The 14,776-nt window shown below is 33.0% G+C and overlaps 1 protein-coding gene across 1 annotated transcript in view; it reads right to left on the bottom strand.

The window, feature by feature from the left end:
- The window catches only part of Irc (Immune-regulated catalase), a 59,428-nt gene extending 45,111 nt beyond the window's left edge, over window positions 1-14,317 (bottom strand). The window contains exons 1-5 of the mRNA XM_075291927.1: window positions 13,982-14,317; window positions 13,803-13,911; window positions 8,862-9,192; window positions 1,202-1,367; window positions 674-861 (exon numbers count right to left, since the gene is read on the bottom strand). Of these exons, the coding sequence (XP_075148042.1) occupies window positions 674-861; window positions 1,202-1,367; window positions 8,862-9,192; window positions 13,803-13,911; window positions 13,982-14,066 (879 nt within the window). The 5' untranslated portion in view covers window positions 14,067-14,317. The remainder of the gene's footprint in view (window positions 1-673; window positions 862-1,201; window positions 1,368-8,861; window positions 9,193-13,802; window positions 13,912-13,981) is intronic.
- Between the last annotated feature and the right edge of the window lie 459 nt (window positions 14,318-14,776).

The raw sequence follows: 14,776 nt of genomic DNA, 5'->3' as shown, positions 1-14,776 counted from the left end.
CTATATGGAGGCTATATCAAAACATGGACCGATATACGTCATTTTCGGCACACGTAATTGTGGTCCTTAAATACATCTAGATTTCCAATTTCAAGCCAATTTTATAAAAACTGCGAATTTTAGAAGCCCAAGAAATAAAATCGGGAGATCGGTCTATATGGGATCTATATCAAAACATGGACCGATACTCACAATTTTCTGCACACATCTTTATCTTTATGGCCCTAAAATACTTCTAGATTTCAAAATTTAGGTAAATTTGATAAAAACTACGGTTTCTATAATCCCAAGACCCCAAATCGGGAGGTCGGTTTATATGGGGACTATATCAAAACCTGGACCGATATAGCCCATCTTCGAACTTGGCCTGCCTGCAGACAAAAGACGAGTTTGTGCAATATTTCAGCACGATAGCTTCATTATTGAAGACTGTAGCGTGATTACAACACAGGCAGACGGACATGGTTATATCGTCTTAGAATTTCTCCCTGATCGAGAATATATACACTTTATATAGTCAGAAATCGATATTTCCATGTGTTACAAACAGAATGACAAACTTATGTCAATCCATTCTATGGTGGTGGGTATAAAAATCCCCCTTGTTCGGAGAAAGAAAAAGTCCGACAATACCTAACTAACTAACTAACCCCTATCTTCAATACAGTCTTACCTGTTCTGGAGTTCCAAATGTACATTTATTTCGTACAGCCAAAGCACTGCGAACATAATTCAAGCATGTCGTTAAGCCATGACGATTTGTAGGATCCTCGCTAGTTAACGGTGCACATGCGGGGTGATAATGTCTAGGTTGCAGTTTATAATTTTGTACACTGCAACATTCAATTGAACAACCATTGCCTAAAATTAAGATAAAAAATGTTAAAAATATATTTGATAAATAAAAAACATTTTGCTAATACGCACAGAAAAAAACTATTATAAGTACAAAGATTTCGTGTCTTTAAAATACGAATGCGAATGACTTTTATACCATAGATTTTGCATTTCTCCGATATAACGACTTTTTACTTAATCACAATTTTGATACAATTTTCATTGAAGACATTTGGCAACTAAAACTAAAAGATTGATTTAGGTCGTATGTGTCAATTTCAGCGTTAATTCGATTTCCTTCGTTTCGGAGGAAAGTATTTTTTTAGGTCTAGTAACTTTTTGATTTAAACATATTACAACTTACTCATTGAAGTCACAACAGTTTTACTAAGATCCGAAGCTATAAACTGAGCCAATTGTACAACTGCCAAATTGCGATGATTATCTTCTGGACTAAATTCTTTTTGAACTGCATTTTCACTTAATTCATTACTAATGCTTAGTGGAGCTGGAAGATTATATGAAAACATCTAAAAATATAGATAAAAGAAGATATATTTTTTATTAATATTTTCAAAAGTTATTCTAAAATAAGTAAGTAAAGTCTAAAGTCGGTCGGAGCCGACTATATTATACCCTTCACCACTATGTAGACAAACATTTGTGTTACCATCTCAACTACTTCAAATTTGCTGGGAGCTATATAAAGGTGTTCATTTCCAGATACAAATACTTTTAATGGAGGCAATTTTTTGTACTTCTATAAAAACTCTAGTAATATTTACAATTTTTTGCTACTCATCAGTGGCGATTTTACAAGGATATTGGTTAGATATCGCCAAGATATGTGGTCAAGTGTGGGTTGTGATATATTATTTGGTCAAGTCGGGCGACTTGGAGCCTTATTTAAAACTCAACCGTTCTGTGGAAATTCCTGCATGACAGTGTGAAGAATATGACTAAGATATGGGGAAATCATCACAGAATTTTGTGTAAAGTGTGGGAATTTTGGCCATATTTGTATAAACCGGAAAAACGAATATATGGAGGCTTTATCTAAATCTGAACCAAATTAGATCAAACTTGACACATTTAAATATCATATTAAACTATCCAGTCAATCGGAGGAAAATCCCATTGAAAATGGGTCTAAAATATGAAACCGTCTTGGCCATATTTGTATAAACCGAAAAAGCGTATATATGGAGGCTTTATCTAAATCTGAACCAAATTAGATCAAACTTGACACATTTAAATATCATATTACGAGGGCGGTTCGGAAACTTCTTAGCCTATCAATGAAAGAGAAAAGTTAGTTTTTCAAAAATATTTTTATTTTTCAATATAATCTCCTGAAACTTCAATATACTTAGTCCAACGCTTTTCTAGCAATTCTATCCCTTGATTAAAATAGTTTTCCTCAAGGTCTTCAAAAGAGTGGTCTACAACTGTAAATGCATCTTTATTTGAGGTAAAACGCTTGCCATCAAGGAATTTTTTTAGATTTGGGAACAAGTAAAAGTCACTGGGAGCTAAATCAGGAGAATAAGGTGGGTGGTCAAGCAACTCGTACTTTAATACGTTGATTTTAGCCATTGTTAAAACACTCTTGTGCGCTGGTGCGTTGTCTTCATGAAAAATTATTTTTTTGCGTTGTAAGCCAGGAGGTTTTTCCCGAATTTGTAAATTTAATAGATCCAAAAGGTTGCAATAGTACTCTGAATGTATTGTTTTACCCTTTTGCAGATATTCAATTATTAAAATACCTTTGAAGTCCCAAAAAAACCGTTGCTATAACCTTACCAGCCGATTGAATTGTTTTTGCCTTCTTTGGGGCACTTCCTCCAGCTTCAGTCCATTGTTTGGATTGTTCTTTTATCAACATCAACAGTTATGAAACGACGCTTAAAATCCATTTTATTTCGCTTAAAACGATCCAAACAAGCTTGAGAAATGTTCATTCTTATTCGTTTTTGATCGACTGTTAACAAATGCGGCACCCATCTTGCAGAAAGCATCTGTAGTTCTTCATGCAAAATTAAATGGACTCGATCATTTGAGATGCCCATGATATTAGCAATTTCACGCACCTTTATTCGTCGATCATTTAATACCATATCATGCACTTTGGCTGCAATTTCTGCTGTTGTTGTTGCTGTTTGTGGACGTCCACTACGTGGTTCATCTTCAATGCTTGTACGACCACGTTTAAATTCAGCAACCCAATTTTTTACTGTTGCATATGAAGGAGCATTTTCACCTAACACATTCACCATATCATTATGAATTTCTTGTCCCGATAAACGTTTTTTATGTAAATATTTAATGACAGCACGCATTTCTAATTTTTCCATTGTAAAAAAATTGCGGATGCGTCTTTTTTGAACACCTGTTTCTATATGAAGGAGTTGCCAGATCGAAACAAAATTTAACGTGTGTTCATAACAGAGATGGAAGTTTCCAAAACACTTCACTTTTTTCTGTTTCTGTTTATATCGGAGAAAAATCCCATTGAAAATGGGTCTAAAATATGAAACAGTCTACCATATTTCCCCAACTCTGGTGTACGTATATATAGGAGCTATATATATAATCCGAACCGATTTTGACTAAATTTGACATGCATAGTTAGAATAATAATTCTGCAATCTCTGCAAAATTTCACGTAAATTGGAGTATAACTTTGGCCCCCGTGGTTATATGAGCGTAAATCGGGCGAAAGATATATATGGGAGCTATATCTAAATCTGAACATATTTCAACCAAATTTGGCACACTTACCGATACTATTAAACGTACTTCTTGTGCAAAATTTGAAGCAAGTCAGGACAAAGCTCTGGCTTTTGAGTCCATATAAGTCCAAATCGGACGAAAGATATATATGGGAGCTATATCTAAATCTGAACCGATTTTAATCAAATTTACCAAGCATTGGTAGAATGTCAATTCTACTCTCTGTACAAAATTTCACGAAAATCGGCAGTAAACTTTGGCCTCTGTAGCCATATGAGTTTAAATCGGACGAAAGATATATATTGGAGCTATATCTAAATCTGAACCGATTAGGCTGATATTTTGCAAGTTTTTCGAGTCTCACAAAATATTCGGATGTACGGAATTTGAAGAACATCGGTTGATAAACACGCCAATTATGACCAGATCGGGGATAAATATATATGACAGCTATATCTAAATCTGAACCGATTTTTTTTAAATCAATAGCGATTGTCTTTGTTCCAAACAATGACCCTATGCCAAATTTGAGGACGATCGGACTTAAAATGCAACCTGTACTAAATCGACTCAGAATTTAATTCTAAGACGATCGGTATACTAAACGATGGGTCTCAGACTTTTCCTTCTTGCCGTTACATACAAATGCACAAACTTATTATACCCTGTACCACAGTAGCGGTGAAGGTATACAAATAATAACAGATTTCAATCAAAGTAGTTTCATGGAGACCACATGAAATTTATATATTTTTATACCCTCCATCATAGGATGGGGGTATATTAACTTTGTCATTCCGTTTGTAACACATCGAAATATTGCTCTAAGACCCCATAAAGTATATATATTCTGGGTCGTGGTGAAATTCTGAGTCGATCTAAGCATGTCCGTCCGTCCGTCCGTCCGTCCGTCCGTCCGTCCGTCCGTCCGTCTGTTGAAATCACGCTAACTTCCGAACGAAACAAGCTATCGACTTGAAACTTGGCACAAGTAGTTGTTATCGATGTAGGTCGGATGGTATTGAAAATGGGTCATATCGGTCCACTTTTACGTATAGCCCCCATATAAAGGGACCCTCAGATTTGGCTTGTGGAGCCTCTAACAGACGCATATTTCATCCGATCCGGCTGAAATTTGGTACGTGGTGTTGGTATATGGTCTCTAACAATCATGCAAAAATTGGTCCACATCGGTCCATAATTATATATAGCCCCCATATAAACCGATCCCCAGATTTGACTTGTGGAGCCTCTAAGAGAAGCATATTTCATCCGATCCGGCTGAAATTTGGTACGTGGTGTTGGTATATGGTCTCTAACAATCATGCAAAAATTGGTCCACATCGGTCCATAATTATATATAGCCCCCATATAAACCGATCCCCAGATTTGGCTTGCGGAGCCTCAAAGAGAAGCAAATTTCATCCGATCCGGCTGAAATTTGGTACATGATGTTGGTATATGGTCTCTAACAACCATGCAAAAATTGGTCCACATCGGTCCATAATTATATATAGCCCCCATATAAACCGATCCCCAGATTTGGCTTGTGGAGCCTCTAAGAGAAGCATATTTCATCCGATCCGGCTGAAATTTGCTACATGGTGTTGGTATATGGTCTCTAACAATCATGCAAAAAGTGGTCCACATCGGTCCATAATTATATATAGCCCCTATATAAACCGATCTCCACATTTGGCTTGCGAAGCCTCAAAGAGAAGCAAATTGCATCCGATCCGGCTGAAATTTGGTACATGGTATTGGTATATGGTCCCTAGCAACCGTGCAAAAATTGGTCCACATCGGTCCATAATTATATATAGCGCACATATAAACCGATCCCCAGATTTGGGTTGCGGAGCCTCTAAGAGAAGCAAATTTCATCCGATCCGGCTGAAATTTTGTACATGGTATTGGTATATGGTCTCTAGCAACCGTGCAAAAATTGGTCCATATCGGTCCATAATTATATATAGCCCCCATATAAAACGTTCTCCAGATTTGACCTCCGGAGCCTCTTGGAGGAGCACAATTCATCCGATCCGGTTCAAATTAGGAACGTGGTGTTAGTATATGGTCGCTAACAAACATACCAAAATTGGTCCAATCACACAAAAATTGGTCCATATCGGTTCATAATCATGTTTGCCACTGAGCCAAAAATAATCTACCAAAATTTTATTTCTATAGAAAATTTTGTCAAAATTTTATTTCTAGAGAAAATTTTGTTAAAATTTTATTCGGTTCATAATAAAATTTTCATCATTGTCAAAATTTTATTTCTATAGAAAATTTTGTTCAAATTTTATTCGGTTCATAATTATGGTTGCCACTCGAGCCAAAAATAATCTACCAAGATTTTATTTTTATAGAAAAATTTGTCAAAAGTTTATTTCTATAGAAAATTTTGTTAAAATTTTATTTCTGTAGACATTTTTGTCAAAATTTTCTTTCTATAGAAAATTTTGTGAAAATTTTTATTTCTATTGAAAATTTTGTGAAAATTTTATTTCTATAGAAAATTTTGTTAAAATTTTATTTCTGTAGAAAATTTTGTCAAAATTTTATGTATACTTTTGTCAAACTGAATTATATACGTATTGGATCGATCTTTTTTTTTTGATTTAATATATACCACGTATGGACTTACATACAATTTAGAAGACGGTGTTAGGAGGTTTTAAGATACCTTGCCATCGGCAAGCGTTACCGCAACTCAAGTAATTCGATTGTGGATGGCAGTGTTTAGAAGAAGTCTACGCAATCCATGATGGAGGGTACATAAGCTTCGGCCTGGCCGAACTTACGGCCGTACATACTTGTTATATTTATGTTTGAAGCATTTGTTATACAGAAAAAAATATCTTGAAGCATGAAGTCAATTAGGTCAATGATTGACAATTTTTAATGAATAACTTTTTAATCAAACTCCGAAACTGATTTTTTTTTTAATTTTTAATAAAAACTATATTAGTTACGTCTTTAATTAAAAAAATGTTGATACAATAATTTTTTTAATCAAACTATGCACACAAAGTTAGTAAGAAAATGAGCGAAATTTTTCGCGGTTTTTATTAACCAATTTATTGTTCAAATTAACAATGTAATTAAAAAATTTAAGCGATGTCGATTGCAAAACTCAATAAAATCTTTAACTGGTTTAATTAAAACGTTAATGAGAAATTGGAATTAAGTTTAACCAAATAATTGATTGAATCAATTAAAACAAAAAAAAAAACAAGTATATACGGCCGAAGCTTATGTGCCCTCCACCATGGATTGCGTAGAAACTTCTACTGAAGACTGTCATCCACAATCGAATTACTTGGGTTGCGGTAACATTTGCCGATGGCAAGGTATCTTAAAACTTCCTAACACCGTAGTATATACCACATAGTCCAAACGTGGTATATATTAAACTAAAAAGGCCAATTAAATACGTATATAATTAAGTTTAAAATTCTATAGAAATAAATTTTTGACAAAATAAAATTTTGACAACATTTTCTATAGAAGTAAAATTTGGAAAAAAAAATCTATAGAAATAAAATTTGGAAAAAATTTTTTATAGAAATAAAATTTTGACAAAATTTTCTATAGAAATAAAATTTTGACAAAATTTTCTATAGAAATAAAATTTTGACAAAAATTTTCTATAGAAATAAAATTTTGAAAAAATTTTCTATAGAAATAAAATTTTGACAAAATTTTCTATAGAAATAAAAATTTGACAAAATTTTCTATAGAAATAAAATTTTGACAAAATTTTCTATAGAAATAACATTTTGACAATGTTTTCTATAGAAATAAAATTTTGATAGATTCTTTTTGGCTCCATGATTATGAACTGATATGGACCAATTTTTGTGTGATTGGGGATCGGCTATATATAACTATAGACAGATATGGACCAATTTTGGCATGGTTATTAGCGGCCTTATACTAACACCACGTTGCAAATTTCAACCGGATCGGATGAATTTTGCTCCTCCAAGAGGCTCCGGAGATAAAATCTGGGGAACGGTTTATTTGCTCCTCCAAGAGGCTCCGAAGATAAAATCTGGGTAACGGTTTATATGGGGGCTATATATAATTATGGGCCGATGTGGACCAATTTTTGCATGGTCATTAGAGAACATATACCAACACCACGTACAAAATTTCAGCCGGATTGGATGAAATTTGCTTCTCTTAGAGGCTCCGCAAGCCAAATCGGGGGATCGGTTTATATGGGGGCTATATATAATTATGGACCGATGTGGACCAATTTTTGCATGGTTGTTAGTGACCATATACTAACACCATGTACCAAATTTCAACCGGATCGGATGAATTTTGCTCCTCTAAGAGGCTCCGGAGGTCAAATCTGGGGATCGGCTTATATGGGGGCTATATATAATAATGGACTGATATGGACCACTTTTGGCATGGTTGTTAAATATCATATACTACCACCACGTACCAAATTTCAATCGGTTCGGATGACTTTTGCTCCTCTAAGAGGCTCCGGAGGTCAAATCTGGGGATCGGTTTATATGGAGGCTATATATAATTATAGGCCGATGTGGACCAATTTTTGCATGGTCATTAGAGAACATATACCAACACTACGTACAAAATTTCAGTCGAATCGGATGAAATTTGCTTCTCTTAGAGGCTCCGCAAGCCAAATCGGGGGATCGGTTTATATGGGGGCTATATATAATTATGGACCGATGTGGACCAATTTTTGCATGGTTGTTAGAGACCATATACTAACACCATGTACCAAATTTCAGCAGGATCGGATAAAATTTGTTTCTCTTAGAGCAATCACAAGCCAAATTTGGGGGTCTGTTTGCAATACCATCCGACCTACATCAATAACAACTACTTGTGCCAAGTTTCAAGTCGATAGCTTGTTTCGTTCGGAAGTTAGCGTGATTTCAACAGACGGACGGACATGCTCAGATCGACTCAGAATTTCACCACGACCCAGAATATATATACTTTATGGGGTCTGAGAGCAATGCGGATATTTAACTGACATTTATTTGCGCATGATTAGCTTGGTTTATTTATCGCAAAAAGCAAATGAAACTTCGATAAATGAGATTTGTATCCTAATTTTAGATTTATAGAGCCTAGATTTAAAACTAGATAGCTCGCTAAAAATGTCTTTATTTTAAGAAGCAGCATCTTTAGTTCGGGATCAATACAAAAATCATTAATCGTGGAATCCAAGTAATCTTATTTTTTGTTTACTTCATGTACATATTATATATTATTATATTCAAGATGAACTAAATTACCTGATAAAAACCATCCTTATAATGACGTGGTAGTAATCTTCTAAATGCATAATGACCATTCTTTCTAGTCTTTATGACATCCTCACACTCTTTTCGTAATTCACTATTTCTTGGTAATTCATGTCCGCTCAATATAGCTTCACATCTTTCACCTGATATGCCATTTGGAGTACATTTGTTGTTGTAAATAAATAATAATGACTTGAGGATTTTATCAGCAACTTCACTATCTTGTTGGGCTTCATCATTGGGTAGTGTATCCAAGAGTTGAACATGAGAAATTGTATTATTGCGAACTGTAATATGTGCATTGCATAGGCGCAATTCGATACTGTAATAAAGAATATAGTTTGTTAAAAGGCGAACGATTTACATAAATAATTTGTTTAAGTATTAAATCAGTAACGTTCTAAGTAATGGAGGTATAAAATAAAAATGAAATGTGAACAAGTATATACGGCCGTATGTTCGGGCAGGCCGAATCTTATGTACCCTCCACCATTGCGTAGAAACTTCTACGAAAGACTGTCATCCACAATCGAATTACTTGGGTTGTGGTATCTTAAAACTTCTTAACATCGTTTTCTAAATTGTGAGTTAGTCCATACGTGGTATATATTAGACAAAAAAGTTATGTGTAGGTAAGTCTACAAATAATTACGAAACGATATGGAATTTTGCACGGTACGTAGAGAGCCAGAATTGAAATATGGGGGTCGCTTATATGGGGGCTATATACAATTATAAACTTGATATGGACCAATTTTTGTGTGCTTGTGGATCGACTTATCTGAGGGCTATATATAACTATAGACAGATCTGGGTCTATTTAGGCATGGTTGTTAACGGCCATATACTAGCACAATGTACCAAATTTCAACTGACTCGGATGAAATTTGCCCCTCCAAGAGGCTCCAAAACCAAATCTCGTGATCGGTTTATATATATGATTATGGACTGATATGGACCACATTTGCCATGGTTGTTAAATATCATATACTACCACCACGTACCAAATTTCAACCAGATCGAATGAATTTTGCTTCTCCAAAAGGCATCGGAGGTCAAATCTGGAGATCGGTTTATATGGGGGCTATATATAATTATGGACTGATATGAACCAATTCCTGCATGGTTGTTGGATATCATATACTAACATCACGTACCAAATTTCAACTGAATCGGATGAATTTTGCTCTTCCAAGGGGCTCCGGAAGTAAAATATGGGATCGGTTTATATGGGGGCTATATATAATTATGGACCCAATTTCTACCAATTTTTGCATGAGTGTTTGAGGCCATATATTAACACCACGTACCAAATTTCAACTGAATCTGATGAATTTTGGTCTTCAAAGAGGCTCCGGAGGTCAAATCTTGTGATCGGTTTATATGCACACAAAAAATTTTTTTTCTGATTCAATCACGAAATTAATTGATCCAATTAATTTTTTAATTGAAATGTCTTCAATCACGAAAATGATAGTATCAATCAGAGTTTTAATTGGGCATAGAAAAAATTCTTGATTAAAAAATTAATTGATTTCATTACCAAATTTCAATTAATTTTTTAATTGATTCAATTAAAAATTTAATTGTTGTTGATTGCAAAACTCAATTAATTTATTAATTAAAAAAGGTAACTACTTTCAATTACATTTTGAATTGGCTTAGAATTTTTATATGGATTAACAATTGATTGTTTGAAAAAAAAATTTAATTAAAAATTTAAAAAAATGTTCATCACTTTTTTAACTGACTTAGTCTTCCGAATTTGATTAAAAAGTTAATTGTATCAATTAATTTTTTAATTAAAAATTTTAAAAATTTCAATCATTGACTTAATTAACTTAATGTTTCTATCATGATTAAAAAGTTAATTGTATCAATTAATTATTAATTGAAAAAATTTTCAACTTCAATTAACTTTTTAATTGGAAATATTTTGGTGATATTTTTTTCTGTGTGGGGGCTATATATAATTATGCACCGATGTGGACCAATTTTTGCATGGTCATTAGAGACCATATATGTTACCAACACCATGTACCAAATTTCAGCCGGATCGGATGAAATTTGCTTCTCTTAAAGGCTCCGTAAGCCAAATCGGGGGATCGGTTTATATGGGGGCTATATAATTATGGACCGATATGGACCAATTTTTGCATGGTTGTGCCAAGTTTCAAGTCGATAGCTTGTGTCGTTGGGAAGTTAGCGTGATTTCAACAGACGGACGGACGGATATGCTCAGATCGATTCAGAATTTCACCTCGACCCAGAATATATATACTTTATGGGGTCTTAGAGCAATATTTCGATGTGTTGCAAACGGAATGACAAAATTTATATACCCCCATCCTATGGTGGAGGGTATAAAAAAATGTTCGGAAGTCGAATCTGGGCCTTCACTGTTCGTAGTCATCAAAAAACAATTATTGCAAAAAAAATTATTAATTTTTTCGAAATTTTCTACAACTACGAGTAAATACAATTTTTCCCAAGTATGTCTAAAAAAATTTAATGAACGTATTGTGGAAATCTAAAAATGGAGTATGATTTAGTTCAACTTTAAACGGGATAGTTATTTTTTACTATAATCCAGTTTACTTGTTTCTGTGTAGTATTTTTCTCTACACGGTGATTGATATATATTGCAACCAACTTCAGGTTGCAAGCTTACAAAAGCATTTTGATCTATTGCATTCAGAAATAAAGTTATTCATGATGGAATTCAAGTGTTTCGTTAACACAGAATATTAATTTTTTAATTGAAATGTTTTCAATTATGAAAATGGTAGTACCTATCAGATAATTAATTGGAAATAAAATTAATTGATTTCTTCGGCAATTTTTAATTAATTTTTTAATTGAGGATATCATTTATTTATTATATTATTGTAATATTGTTGTAATTTTATAAGAGTTTATACTTTCTTATTAATTTTCCCGTTATAATTATAGTTGGGTTTTTCTCTAAATTTGAGTCAATTATTTTTGTAATTGGATTTTTTTTTAATTAAAGGTGGGTATTTTTGTTTTTTTTTAATTAAAGGTGGGTATTAAGTTCGAGTTTAGCCGATAAAATCGTAATTTTTTCACTATTAATTTTCTTTAATAATCCATTTTAAGGAAATTGTGAAAATTTGCTTTGGGATATTCCCCATCAAGTTATAATGAAATCTGCAACAAATATGTATAATTTTATGGTTTTTTTACTGATTTACACGCAAAGAAAAAAACGTTTGGAAAACGTGTACCGAAAACGTTTTTCTTTTGTTAGAGTTTTTTGAATTGCTTCAAAAAATTATAAACTTTTATCACCAAAAAAATTCGTTTGTTACAAAATTTTTATTTTTTCAATAAAAAAGTTATGTTTGAAACAACAACACAGTCCATTTCGTTTATATCAAACACTGTTCTTTTCTGACTTTAGGTCTTTAATAAGACACATTTTACAGTTCAAAATTTAATATACTACAATGTAATGTTGAACATTTTTTCGGAATCTTCCGAACATACCTGGAATATATGTAAAAAAAAAACTGGTCGAAACAGGGATCGAACCCACGACCCTTGGCATGCTAGTCGGACGTAGCAACCACTGCTCCACGGTGCCAAACTAAATGTTTGTTTCTGTTAAATAAACTTTGTTTATTCGGTTCGTGGGCGCCGCAAGCTATGCTATATAAATATAACTTATATGGATATTTATCTATTGATGACAATGACATGTACATAGCTCAGTGGTTAGTGTGTTGGCGTACAAAGTGCATGGTCCGCGGTTCGATTCTCCGTCCAGGCAAAAGGTAAAAAAATTTTAAAAATTTATAAAATCGTATAATTTCTGCTACATTGTTGGTATTACAGGACAAGGTGTTAAGAACTAAAAAACCTCGTCGATATGAGAAAGATGTGAGGGAAAATGCAATTAGCAAGAAAACAATGTTTTTTGTTTTGAGTTTGTCTTTATGCAATTGTTTTTACATCCTGGAAAAGAATAAACGTTTATCACAAAAAGTATATACTTTTCTTCCAAATACACTTCTTTACAGCGAAAAGCAAATGAGAAACGAACTTTGTTTATCTAAAATTTCGTTTGGGAGGAAAGAATTATTTTTTTGAGTGTATGATCTAACCAATTAACCAACTAAGGATTTGCCTTGCTTGAACGAAAGAGGCCAATTACTGAATTTGATTTTCTCCGATGAGAAGTCATTACACACGCAGAGAAGGAATATGATCACTTCAAACATGTTTCAAGAGCAAAATGTTATTTTTGGACGAGGAACATGCCTCGATCATATCTAGATGGTCCTTTGCCGAGAATAGTGTGAAGATTTTGTCGGCGATTTGAAGGCCATAATTCAAATGTTTGAAGTTTGAAATTAGGTGTACAAATTTCAATATTCTTAGAGACTCGGTGTCTCAACCTCCTCAAATAAATATCCCATTCCACATAGAAAATATAGAGTTTTTACAGAATTTGCAGTTATATACACACAAAAAAATATCAATTAATTTTCTTGTCGATACAATTAAAATTATGTTTAAATTTGAGCTAACAACGTAATTTGTAAATACAATTACGATTTTAGTAAATTTAGTAAATTTTGTCACATTAGCAACCAATTTTGTTATATCAACAAAAATTTTGTTTAACTTAAAATTTTCTTTAACAACAATCTATTGTAAGTTCAAAAATTATAATATTTTTTTTTTGTACAAATCGATTAAGTATGGAATATACTTTTCCAAACATTTTGTGGTGAGGGAAATTACAGTATTTGCAATCTTTAGTCATGTAATTTTTGCCGTTTCTTATCAAATTCTTTTGAATCAATTATTATAATTCCCTAGTAATTTTATTTTCATTCAAAGGAAAGCTTTCGAAGGTCAATGAAATTTAACCAAAAGTAAATATAAAATTGTTAATATACTTACTCATTTTCCTGATTGTCTAATTCGGTACCCCATCTTATGAAATTCAACCAATCGACTTCTCCAATGGATTTTATAGCATCTGCCTCTAATTTGGAAATAATGATAGGATCTGAAAACAAACATAAATTTTAAAATTAAACGATTTTTGATTTGCTCTTAATAATTGTTAAGAATTTTACCTGCTTTAAAATTCACCAGAGAAGATCTTATCTCCTTTGCAAATATTGAGATCATCAATAACTGCAACATTAACAATCTTCCCATTTTATTTAAAATATTTGAAACTTGGCCGTGGAAATATTTTAGTACAATTAAAATTAACACGATGACACTTTACTCGTAGTTTAGGAAGGACATTCGTTTTTGTATTAAATTTTGTTTACTATATTTTTTCCAATTTTTTTTTTTTCAAATTTTCTTCAGTAAATATCTGTACAGAACTGCCGTGTATACAGCCACTTCTGATAGCTCATCCACACAACTGGAATAGTTAACGTAAAAACAGTCTTTGTTTCCCTGAAACTAAAGTGCTGTTTATTTTGCGTTCTGCCATCAGATGCCATCAGAATTACAATTTTGTGTTGATTTTCAAAATCCAGTGCCAAAATCGATTTTAAGGAGAGGGGGATTGTATTTTTGTTTTCCTCTGTCAATCTCTCTGAGAATAATAAAATAAATAAACATGCCCGCTCATATGAATTCACCCACCCATCATCATTATTTTAATCTCGGCTTACGGTCGTTGTTCGCTCTGACGGCAGGCATTAAGTAAGTTGTAATCTATCAATCTGTTGTTATGACCGGCCTCTGGCGATCTGCCGATTATTCGAAGAAATGTAAATGCATAATAATATTAATAATAATACACTTTGTTTCAATACATATATGTCCATGAATGTTGTCACGAAAGGGTCCATATTTTGGTATGCTTATATTTTTGAACTCGTTTCATTTTGGGTGGTCATGAAAGTAAG

This window comes from Haematobia irritans, chromosome 1, assembly GCF_050003625.1.
Source record: "Haematobia irritans isolate KBUSLIRL chromosome 1, ASM5000362v1, whole genome shotgun sequence".
In the NCBI taxonomy this organism is placed as follows: Eukaryota; Metazoa; Arthropoda; class Insecta; order Diptera; family Muscidae; genus Haematobia; species Haematobia irritans.
Note: the sequence above shows the minus strand (reverse complement) of the source record. Positions and strands in the feature narration are given on the sequence as shown.